Raw genomic sequence first — 11976 nt, forward strand, 5'->3', positions numbered from 1 at the left:
CCGCAAGGTCCTGCGCCTTCGGCGCCGCGGGTGAGGAACGAGCAGGCCGGGCGGACCGCGCCGCCTCGGGACGGGTGGCGGTGGTTGCGCGGCTGTTGGGGCTCCGGACGGTGAACCCAGCCGCGGGAGCCCAGAGAGACGTTCGCCGTGTTGGTTTCTCCTTAGAGGGAAGCTTGCCGTGGTTTGGGCTCGGGAGACCAAGATGATAAACATAAATCTGGGTGTTTGTTAGGCTCCCTAGTTGGGCAGAATTGGCGAGTTACAGTATGCTAGTTCTGTCAGAGCTCCGGAGCTGTTGTACCTCGTGGAGAGTGTCTGTGTGTTGTTAATCAGGGAGCTAAACCAGTTTGTCTTCAGTTTGGTTCAGGATCGAGTTTAGCTGAGCTAGAGGGTTGCGCAGCTTGGTTCCAGATCAGCGTCGGCAGAACTTCAGAGCACTGGCAGTGCTTTAGGTTGAGGTGGAAAAAAAAAAAAATTAACTTTGCGTTGTAGTTCAGAATGATGCTTTGTGTTCATTCTCATACTGTGAAGGTATAGACTGAGTCTGTTTAGTCCCTGATACTTTTTTCTGATCTTTTTCTACCAGTCAATTTTCTCAATTTTCCAGCAATAACTTTATTTTGTATCTAACTAATACATAATCAATGTAAATCATTATTCCTCTTTCTGAATTCTTTTGATGTGCCTCATTGTATATAGTTGGGTTTTTTTCCCCTGAAAGGTAACAAGTCAGTTGGCAGGAAATTAATTGCCTAAGTTTTCAGCCGTATTATTGTGTTTAGAGTTCAGTGTCACACCAGTTCTGCTTTTGTTAAAGTTATTAATTCTCAGGATAAAATCCTGGCAAACAGAAGGCAGGTTATAACAGATTTTCAGTCATGTCAAAGGAAAAACAGTGACTAATACCTAGATTCGACTTTAACTTGCTGGGTTATCTTAAATTTGAAACTGCCCATCTTAAATACTAAAGGTAGAACTTAAGTGAACCTGTGCTGGTGACTCATCCTACTGAGAGTGGAGCCAGTGTACTAGGTACAGCAAAGACGAAGTCATCTACTCTTATCTTGAGTCTGTTTTGATAGAATTCTAGGAAATACAGTTGATGGTATCAGCTATAAAGCACCGTCTGTAGTTTGTATTTAGCTAATGAATAGCACTCTGTTTTAGTGAAGGTACTTCTTAGTTTTATGTGAAAATGCTTTAATAGAGGGTCATTCTTTTTATAGAAGAGAATAACTAGAAATAGCAAATACAAAGAATATGATGTACGAACATTTTTAGTGTGGCATTTTTCTTGTTTTCTCCCAGTTTCTTAAAATGCAATGCTTGTTGGTTTTGCTTTATTTATGGAAATCTGATATAAAGGATAAGTTTCCCCACAGTTTAACTAAAACTTTGAAAACAGGCAACTTTAGAACTGTTAATGTATGTTTTGCTTTCTGAGTATTTGTACCTCTATATTATGTATGTGCATATATATGACCTCTTCATAAACATTTTTTTTTACCTTGCCTATATAATGTGTAAATAATTGTGTGCATAAGTTTGCATACTCATTTAACTTTGACAAAGCTGGAAAACTATATGTGTATTGGGGCAGACTTACAGTGCAAAATTGGAGGTACTCTTTCCTAAATAATGTATATACAATCTTTGGGTACCATATGTGTGCATCTTGGCCTTTTAAAGGTGCATGTGTCTAAGTTTGAACCAGCAGCTCTTTTGTCTTGATGGTGTGTTATATCTCTCCTTTCAGTGTTCTCTCTATACCTGTGTTTAATAGATATGTTCGTGAGTGGACAGAACATAACTGAGGAAAAAAGACTTGGATTAGAGAGTTAGCTATATCTTAGGGATTTTTAGTAATCTTACTGAGAACATTTCTGTGTTCATTCTACCCACCACCTGAGTTCTGTTTATAACCATCCTCTAAACACTCACCATAGCAAATCCAATAATTAAAACTTTATATTACTTTTTCTAATAAAAGTGCCTTAGCATTTAAGTTACAGCACAAAACTGAAAGGACTAGGTTAGCATTCCAGTTCAACTTTAGCATGCTACCTTCTAAAGAATAGCTTAGATCACAAGTTAGTTTCTTTGATAAGTGAAGTGAAACACAAAGGGATGAAATTAACTGCAACATTTCAGGTGAGACTACCAAATTTTAAAACATGCTACTTTGTTATTCAACTGTTTTTGAAACAGAAATCTTCCCCCTTTTTAAAGCATGGGTGAGGCAATATACAGTCTTGTGTGCTATGCATGAAAATGAGATTAACTTGAAACGATGGACATAATTTTTTTAGCTGAATTCTTAAAATGCCAATTAATACTGGCTCTGAGCAACCTGATCTAGTTAAAGATGTCCCTGCTTATTGCAGGTAGGGTAGGCTAGATGATCTTTAAAGGACCCTTCCAACCCAAACTATTCTATGATTCTATTAATATTATTTTTAACTTATGTTTTAGAAACCTAACACAGAAATATTTAAGAAGTGAATGCCTCTGGGTCTTTGAACAAAATTGGTATGTGTAATGAGCCTTCAAAAGGCTTGTCACTGAACACTTGCATTTTTGTTGCTAGGGAGTGTTTCTTTTTCCTGCAGTTCTATGCCTATGGAATGGAAGGAGGGAACACATAATAGTCAATGTGTATTTGTTAAAAGCAACTTGTTGATTCAACCCCTTTTTCTTCCATGAAAAGCTTTATGGCTAGGAGGGTATTAAGTAGGTGCTCTTTTTCAATGTTAGAAACATAAAACTTCTTATGGAACTCTTGTAAATAAGCAGAATTGAAAATAAAATACCATAGAACAGCTCAAAAGATGCTGAAAGTACCTGGAGTAACTGTTAGTAATGTCTTGTCAAAACAGATCTTTGTTTAAAAATCCTTCCGTGTGAGTCATGTCTGAATGTTATGCTGTTTAATATCCGTGATCTGGCTGAAAGGACAAAGAAATAATCAATGCCACTGAGCAAGGAAGGGTCACCAGTGTGTAAACTCAGATGAATATTTTTAGAAAATGTTTCTGAAAAAAAGACATGCTTTTTATAAAAGTAAATGAAAGTTATTACACCCCTGCAGGAATAATTTGCTATACAAGTACAGTTTAGAGAACTATAGTTCTGTAGAAAATAATTTAGATGTTATACTAATAGAGAAGTTGAAGAGTCAACAGTAGGTGACTGCTCAGGAAGGGCTAAGGAAACGACCCATTTTGGGTTGTATGAAAAGAAGTATAGTTGCCCACTGTATTGCGGGAGTAATAATAACTCAGCTAAATACTGCATGCAGCTTTGGGAGTTGCATTTCATTAAAAAAAAAAGGGTCTATTGGGAAAGGACCCAGAGGGTGGCATAGCAGGAAGTGCCAAGCATCTAACTGGCAGAGTAGTGTTAAGATGTGGGTGTAAAGATGAAGGGAGGTGTATCTTTTCCAATCCAGAGTGGACAAACATAACAGGCTTTGGTGGTCAATGTGAAGATCTAGATGGATGATCGTTGGGTAATGAGAGTTCCTAACAGCATCAAAGCATGGCTGCGGTGTTTGTGAAGTTTACTTCATAACTATTCCTGGGACAAGCTTGGCTGAGTTACGTGTAGTGAGGAGCAGCAGTGAACGATGCCGTTCATGCAAAGGGTTGAAGTAAGTGGCCTATTGAGGTCCTTTTTAGCTTAGTGACATCATCCTGTTCACAGTTAAGATGATCAGTTTTTAGACAGGAAAATTGTGAATTCTAGCATTTAAATATTTTGGCATATATTTAGATTACTTCTAGGAGAAAAGACTGTTTACTGAACTCTTGACGGCTGGTGGCCCAGTAGGCAAAGTTGGAACAATCCGCCATGTTTACTTTTAACAACTACAATTAACTTTTAGTGTTTCTGAATACTTAGAGAGCTTACCTGTTACAATGAAGCTGTAACATCTTCTGAACGTGCTGTATGTGCTGCTTTTGGGAGAAAAGGACTTTTGAGCAAAGAGACAAAGATGTGTTTCCTTGTGTTTGAGACCAGAGAGCCTGTATCTTGTCAGCATTTGTGATACTTCTCAGTTACATCTTAAAAATAAGCAAACTTTGTGGCTAATCAGGACTTGCTTATGTCCCGCAGTTTTTTTCGGAAGGCTCTTTCTCCATCTCTCCCTGTCTGATAACCTTCAAATTCAGTATGTATTCCCTGTGTTGTCTGTCATTGTACTGTTGTGCACTGAGAGTTGCTAGATGATCCACAAGCAGTTCATAAATGGGTGGTTCTTCGATGTACTGTAAATGTTATAGCTTCTGTGGGTAGGAAAGTCTCATCCTCTCACTACATCTCTGAAATCAGAGCAGCAAACTAGTAGTCCTCCATGATGGATGAAATATTCTCTGTGTTAAAATCAGCTGTGGACTTGATTAAAAAACCTTTGTAGAACTACACCAAACACAACCAAAACCACTGCTGGCTTTGTTTAACTCCTACATTTTCTGCCTCTCTCCTGCTTATAACTTAGTAGTGGCCCTGGCTGCTGGAGTGGAGCAGCTCTGGCATGTCCCAACGCTGAAATGAGAGGAATATTTATTCCAGAAAATGCACATTTCATGGCCCTTTCTGTTCTTACTTGCGAAGACAATAATTTGTTTCTGATATTTATGAGGACACATTAATTCCTCTTCTTCTACTAAGTCTTAGGGTTAGAATTAAAGTACTGATTTCCTGAGGTGTAAAACTTCCTGGGCCTGCTGTTGCTTTCACTTTGCAGCTATACGTGTGAGCTCTACACATGCGAATCACATCTGCGCTGTATGCAGAGTGAACCAAATCTCTTCGGAGGGAAGTTGAGTTCATCGTGACTGTGCTGCAGAACTGGTCAGCAAATGTAGACATCTCTATCAACCTTACGTGGAAGTATGGCAGCCCAGCCCAAGCAGAAATGGGACTGGCCATGTCTGTGTGGACATAAAAACTTAGAAAGAAGAGCTAGCAGTAGTAATTTGTGTGAAGAAGTAGTTAAGATTTGAGCTGTTGCAAGATTAACAAAGTGATTGATGGAATCAAAAACTCTTTGATGTATTTGGGACTTGAGGGAGAGTAGAACTACTAGTTTTGAAGTGTAGCATCCTTAGAGCATTTTTAAGTCTAAATTCAGAAAATTACCTGTTAGCTTGTAAGTTTTCCTCATTCTTCCACAAATTCTTCCTCTGCTCCAAAGAAAAGTAGCCTGTGCCTCTCCCTTGTGAGGCAGGTAAAAGCCTTTCACCTGTTTTTTGTTGAATTGTTACTGCAGCTAAACTGAAAAGATGCTTCATACAGCTATGGAAAACTTTGTAAACTAAATCAACAAACAGATGCCTTATTTCTTTTCCAGGTTTCCCTGTTTGTTAGAGAATTAAGTGCATGTGAATACATCTCAAGCTTGTTTGTGTTAGGGAGATTACTGTATGATTAAACACCCATTCTAATCTTCTCTTTTGTTTTTCTAGTGAGTTTCTATGGAAGAAATGCTGTGGCTGTTCTCAAACTCTCCTACAAACTGATTTTAATCTAAGTAATTGTTTGATCAGTATTGTCAGTTATGTGGTGTGCAGGAAGCACGTCTGTGTACTTAATGAGAAGAAAAATAAATGACAGTCTTTTTTTCTTAACGTTTCTCAAAGAACTTTTTGTTTGTTCAGTTTTATATGCCAGATCAGAAGCCCTTCCTTCTGTGTGTTCGGACCTGTTAGTTACTCATCCATGGTTTAAGCTGACACATGCTTCAAAGATTGCCTTTTTTCTTTTGAAAGAGAGAGAGACCATTCACAGGAGAACCAGTCATACGAGCTATTGAGGACCTTCCTATACAGTATGTATTTCTACCAATTTAATTCTTATGTGTTTATTTTACTCAGGTTTCAGTGTTGCATCATGTTGTGTTGAGTAACAGAAGTTCTGCTGTTCATTGATCAATGTGACAGTCTTTAGTAGTTTACGAGATGAGCCAAACTCGTGGGAGATATGACTTCTGTATCGGTCTGGTGTTGGCTATGAGTTCCAGCATTTTCATTGGAGGAAGTTTCATCCTGAAGAAGAAAGGCCTTCTCCGGTTAGCTAGGAAAGGCTCCATGAGAGCAGGTAAATATGTTTTTAAGAAACTGGCTGACGTTTAAGTTTTGCTGTTTTACAGAAGATTACTAAACTTATGATGTTGTTTTGACTTTGTTTGTTACAGGTATATGAAACCTAAAATACGTAGTTGATGTGTTTTTTCTCTGGTGTCAAATACACCTAGACAGGCTCTGTATGTGATACGCACTATTTAATCTGTGTGTAATGCCCTCTAGGGTCACTTGTTACATGATTCCTCTGCATGTCAGTTAAGTCTGAATTGTACTTGCAAATTGAACTTGGAACCAGCACTTAACTACATCTGTGTTACTGAATGAGTGAATTTAGGAGAACGTTAACTGCGTTTGAGCATCAGGAGATTGTTCTAGAAAACAAAAAATCACACGCAATGATCATGTGTAACGAGTAGTTTCCCTCAAAGGTTTATGTATTTAATTTATTTAATTTCTTCAACAATGACATAGGTAGCGGGATAGAGTGCAGCCTCAGCAAGTTACCAGAGGACACCAAGCTGGGGGGTGTGGTTGATACACTAGATGCCATCCAGAGGGAGCTGGACAGGCCTGAGGAGTGGGCCCGTGTGAACCTCAAGAGGTTCAACAAGGCCAAGTGCAGGGTCCTGCACCTGGGTCAGGGCAACCCCTGGTATCAGTGCAGGCGGGGGGATGAAGGGATCGAGAGCAGCCCTGCTGAGAAGGACTTGGGAGTATTGGTGGATGAAACGCTGGACATGAGCCAGCAATGTTTGCTTGCAGCCCAGAAGGGCAGCTGTATCCTGGGCTGCATCCAAAGCAGCGTGGCCAGCAGGTTGGGGGGAAGTGATTCAACCCCTCTACTCTGCTCTGGTGAGACCCCACCTGGAGTCCTGCGTCCAGCTCTGGAGCCCTCAGCACAGCAAAGACATGGACCTTAGAGAGGGTCCAGAGGAGGGCCACAAAAATGGTCAGAGGGATGGAACACCTCTCCTGTGAGGACAGGCTGAGAGAGTTGGGGTTGTTCAGGCTGGAGAAGAGAAGGCTTGGGGGAGCTGTTACTGCAGCCTTCCAGTACTTAAAGGGGCCTTAAAAGAAAGGTGGAGAGAGAGGACTTACGAGGGCCTGTAGTGACGGACAAGGAGCAATGGTTTTAAACTGAAAGAGGACAGGTTTAGATAGGATGGTTGCAGCATCCTCAGATGATTTAGAAGATTGAATCTCAATGTTTTTAATTCAGTACCTGTCATCTCTGCTTCTGAAAGATGGCTGAGATACATAATTTATGCTCCCCGGTTTGTAGTGGGGAAGTGTGACTACATTTCACATGTTTGTACATGTAATCAACCAGGTAAGTCATGCAGGATTGCCACAAAGTAGCACTCTTGTAAGAGACACATAACTTGGCTTTTCATGTCATTACAATGAGTTGAAAGAACTGTTTTACAGGGAAATGCAGATGGTCATCAATGCCATTTCTAATATAAAAGAATTAGAATTATTAGAATATAATAATTCTAATATAAAAGAAAAGTAACTATTTTTCATAGTAGACTGTAGGAGGCATATGCAGATCAGAAATTTGAAGATTTTATTTTAACTCTAACTATAAAACCTAAGTATCAAAATGTTGCCTGTGTTTTTAAGGGCATGAGTTGTAAGAATTATTTTGGTGATGTTATCAGTGATGGGTCTTACTTTTTGTCAATCTACGTTTTTAATGGAGTAGCAAACGTTATTTCAATTTTAGGTCAAGGTGGTCATGCATACCTTAAGGAGTGGCTGTGGTGGGCTGGGCTTCTTTCAAGTAAGTATCAAAAATTATAATCTGCATTATACAATTTAAGTAAATAACTATGCCACAGATGGTGGCAATGGTTACAAAAAAGGAGCAAGATGGGGATTTGACAATGTATGGTAATACTGTCTGGTGATTTGATGGGTGCAGCTCTAATGATTTTAATATAACTTTTCTCATACCAGAAGTTCTTTCATTAATTTAACTAACTGCCCTCTTTGGGCAGTGGAACTAGGCAGACTTTGGACTTCCTGTATCTTTTCGCTAGCACATGCATTCTGGTTTGCATCTCAGCAGAGAGGTGCTTAGATATACAAGATTTTTTAGAGGGAAGCATATGTTATGATGATATTTTTCTGAACTTTTTTTTTGCGTTGCTTAAACTCTGGACTTACTGGCTGTGTTCAGGTACCTGTGGCTTAATGTGTGCCTTGCCCTGTGTCTGGCTATTGCAGGTTTCTCCATGCAGAAGTTCATGACTCGGGTTGGCAGGCTGGGGAGCTACAACACAAACAGCAAAATAAAACACCTTCTAATTTGGCTGAACGAATTTTAATACCTGTTGTAGTTCCCCAGTCTGCATTTAAGGTATAGTAACAGGGGCGGGGAGGGGGTGTTCTGCTAGTACTGTTAGCCGAACATGGTAATTAGAATTTTCCATTGTTTCCTTACTGCACGTTTGTGTCTACCAGAACACTTGCACTGATTCACAGGTTGCATAAGACAGCCTAACTCCTCTTTTTTTTTTTAATTACTATTATTACTCTGCAGTGGGAGCTGGCGAAGTAGCTAACTTTGCTGCCTATGCTTTTGCACCAGCTACATTAGTGACTCCTTTAGGAGCTCTCAGTGTTCTTGTAAGGTAAGAAACACTAGCAGAAAGCAGTGTGATTTTGGAGTGAGAAGTAAAACATTTCTTATTTAGATATGTGTCACTGAATTATGCTGTAATAAATGTGGTTTGTTCATAACTATACATAAAGTGTGCTTATAAACATCAGGAGTAACTTTTAAGTTTCTCCAAGTGTGAAGCAACTGTGCTGTAAATGTGTTCTAGCAATGCATCTACGCCTCGATTTGTGAAAAGTGGTCTTCTGCATTTCAAAAACATGATGTATACAACAGGGTAGTATTTGAATTCCTACTTAGAGTTAAGAATTTTGTCTTTCAAAAATGAATTTGACAAGTGCTTAGATACAGAGGCTTTGGGGAGGCAGCATAAAAAAAGGGGTCTGGGGAAAGATGCCAATTATTAACAGGTAGTCCTGTCCATAGCAAGTATCTTGAGATAGAAAATTAACTATGGAGCTATTTTTAAGCTGCATGTTGTGTTTGTAAGTGACGTGTGCAGTCAAAGCAACCTGTAAGCTGATGAGCAAATGAATGAATTATTACTAATTCCATGTTTGCTGGTACATATTTTTCTTCTTAGTGCCATTCTGTCATCCTTCTTTTTAAATGAAAAACTTAATCTACATGGAAAAATAGGGTGTTTGCTAAGTATACTGGGATCAACTGTGATGGTAATTCATGCTCCACAAGAAGAGGAAGTGGAAACATTGAATGAAATGTCCCACAAACTAGGTGATCCAGGTAAGAAAAATGCTGGCTTCATATGTAAGCGGTCCATCATTTCTTTATTATTCTTTATCATTACTGCTGCTTTCAGGTTCCAGGAAGACAGCCAATGTCTGCTTCATGTTGTCCAAATGAAGCGGAGATGTGAATTCTGTGACATAATTCCTTAGGCAGCTTTGCATGATGCCAGTGAACTTGTCTGGCCTTGAACAAAGGGTCTTGATGTGAACCACTGAGGTGACAGTTTAAACAGTTGGATAAACACAACTTTTATAAATTTTAGTTGAAGTGTGTCAGTCTCCAAGCCCTACTTTGAGCTACACCAAAAATGAAGAAGTAGGTGCTGTGGTAGGTGTCGGCTGAGAAGCGTAATCCTGGAGACTAGCTTCTATACTGACATAGAAGGCCAGGCACTCAGAAATACACATCTGCAAAATACTATCTAAGCAAAGACAAAATTCCCATTATAAACATGAGGAAGGAGCCAGCAGAGGGATTTAAAAGCTGATCTGCAGCAATGACCTGATCGATTGAGTACTGGAAATCTGCTGATGAATGTAGCAGCCTGCTGAAATGCAGCTTCATAAAAAGCATTCAGACACACACCTGTATCCAGTGGTATCTACACCCCAGTGAGTCTGTGTGTAAGGCAATACGGCAATCTAATCCTGTAATCATCTTGCTGAGAATCTGGGTAAAGGTAATACAACATGCTAGAGTTTCATTCTTGGTTTTAGCTAACTGGGTCTGAAATAGTTTGAACTTTGTTGGGGGAGTAATAAGAAACATCCTGAACTCTTCTGTTTAAGCTGAACACTGTTAATGTGTGTTTTCTCAGTACCTCTAAGATGCTTTTGATAGTGTGCCTAAATAACAGGACTTTTTTTTTCCCCCCTTTCAACCACAGGTTTTGTGGTCTTTGCAACTCTTGTTGTCATTGTGTCTTTAATTCTGATATTTGTGGTGGGACCTCGCCATGGACAGACCAACATTCTTGTGTATATAACAATTTGTTCTGTAATTGGAGCGTTATCTGTCTCCTGTGTAAAAGGTTTGGGCATCGCTATAAAGGAACTTTTTGCAGGAAAACCAGTGCTGAAACATCCTTTGTTTTGGATTCTGCTGCTAAGCCTTATTGTCTGTGTGAGCACGCAGATCAACTATTTAAACAGGGCTCTGGATATATTCAACACTTCGATAGTGACTCCAATATATTATGTAATCTTTACAACATCTGTTTTAACCTGTTCTGCCATCCTTTTCAAGGAATGGCAACACATGGCGGCTGATGACATTATTGGCACTGTCAGTGGCTTCCTGACTATTATTGTGGGGATCTTTTTACTGCATGCCTTCAAAGATGTGAATTTCACCCTAGCAAATCTGCCCCTCTCTTTGCGGAAAGATGATAGAGCAGCAAATGGTACTTTGCTGAGCACGTATGACTGCTTTAATCATGATGAAGAAAGTTCTGCCTGTCTAGGTGACATACAATCCACAGAGAGTCTCTCAACCAGGAGAAATGGAAGTCTGTCAGCCTTCTGAAAATAGCTGTGTGTTACTTAAGAAAGAACTGTTCTGTAACTCTGGACTTTTTTTCCTACTGTGTCTGAGCTTGTCTGGAAAATCATGTACTACTTAACAGTATGTATAGACAATCGTTAATTTTTTAAGTTCAATTAGTTTGGATAAAGAACATTGAAGCGGGTTTTATTTGCCTTATTTTTACTTTAAAAAATACTAATATAACCTCAGACCACAGCTGGTTTTGTTGCTTAAGTTATATGTAAATAGTTTTCATTTCATTCTTCTGTTTTAAGACATATTGCACTAATGACAATTTTACCAAAAATAAATCGCTTTATTTCTGCATTGGTGGTAAAACAACTGCAGTGAACCAGGATCCTTTGTGGTTGTGCCCTGACTGAACACTGGGTGACTGAAAACATACTAAGCTAGGAGCTGCAGGAAGTACTCTTGTCCCAGTTTGTAAAAGAAGAAAGGGAAAGCTACAGCCAAGCAAGACTAATCCTTCGAAAATGCTGCTTAACTAAAGCTGCGTGCTAAACTTACAGGAGTTGCATCAAAAAACCCCAGCCTTACCAAATCAGGGTAACTGGCTGGCAGCAACAAGGTGGGAGCTCCTGCTTTGCTTGGATAGGTGAGGCAGTAGCTCCTGCTGTGCCAGCTTACACAGGAGGAAGGATTTGAGTTGTTAACAGTAGCCAAAAAAGCTACTCCCTCCTCTGTGGAAGAGGTCAGCTTCTGCTTGCTAGACCATGCTGCCCTGGCACTGTAGAGCTGCTCTATGTTTTCAGTGGTACAGCCTGAACTGTGACAGAATTGCAGTTTTGTTTGCAGCTAACAAACACACACAGTTACTGGCAGTGACACTGAAATTTTAAAAAAAGGGTAAAAAAAAAAAAGTCGTCATTGCTTTAAATGGGAGGGGAAGGTAAAAAAGCCTATGGCTTAAGTTTACTATGGCAGAAAATAAAAATCAGTGTTATTTTTATAACAGCATTTCTACTGTAG

General features: G+C 39.5%; 1 protein-coding gene across 2 annotated transcripts; it reads left to right on the top strand.

The window, feature by feature from the left end:
• The first annotated feature begins 5960 nt into the window (after positions 1–5960).
• Positions 5961–11319, top strand: NIPA2 (non imprinted in Prader-Willi/Angelman syndrome 2). Of its 2 annotated transcripts, XM_010287227.1 has the most exons (5): positions 5961–6099; positions 7816–7872; positions 8635–8725; positions 9296–9456; positions 10349–11319. In XM_010287227.1, exons 1-5 carry the CDS (start codon positions 5961–5963, stop codon positions 10984–10986), a joined length of 1086 nt encoding a protein of 361 aa, XP_010285529.1. In that variant the 3' UTR covers positions 10987–11319. The 2 variants fall into 2 exon arrangements, with proteins under 2 accessions (XP_010285529.1, XP_010285531.1); XM_010287229.1 differs by lacking the exon at positions 7816–7872.
• The last annotated feature ends 657 nt before the right edge of the window (positions 11320–11976 follow it).

The sequence above is a fragment of the Phaethon lepturus genome, unplaced genomic scaffold (genome assembly GCF_000687285.1).
Source record: "Phaethon lepturus isolate BGI_N335 unplaced genomic scaffold, ASM68728v1 scaffold7455, whole genome shotgun sequence".
NCBI lineage: Eukaryota > Metazoa > Chordata > Aves > Phaethontiformes > Phaethontidae > Phaethon > Phaethon lepturus.

Bases quoted from the DNA above. Each gene is read 5' to 3' on its own strand.
- NIPA2 (XM_010287227.1), top strand. From the start codon at position 5,961: ATGAGCCAAACTCGTGGGAGATATGACTTCTGTATCGGTCTGGTGTTG. The intron at 6,100-7,815 runs GTAAATATGTTT...TTTCAATTTTAG, and splicing joins GAAAGGCTCCATGAGAGCAG to GTCAAGGTGGTCATGCATAC. The intron at 7,873-8,634 runs GTAAGTATCAAA...ATTACTCTGCAG, and splicing joins GTGGGCTGGGCTTCTTTCAA to TGGGAGCTGGCGAAGTAGCT.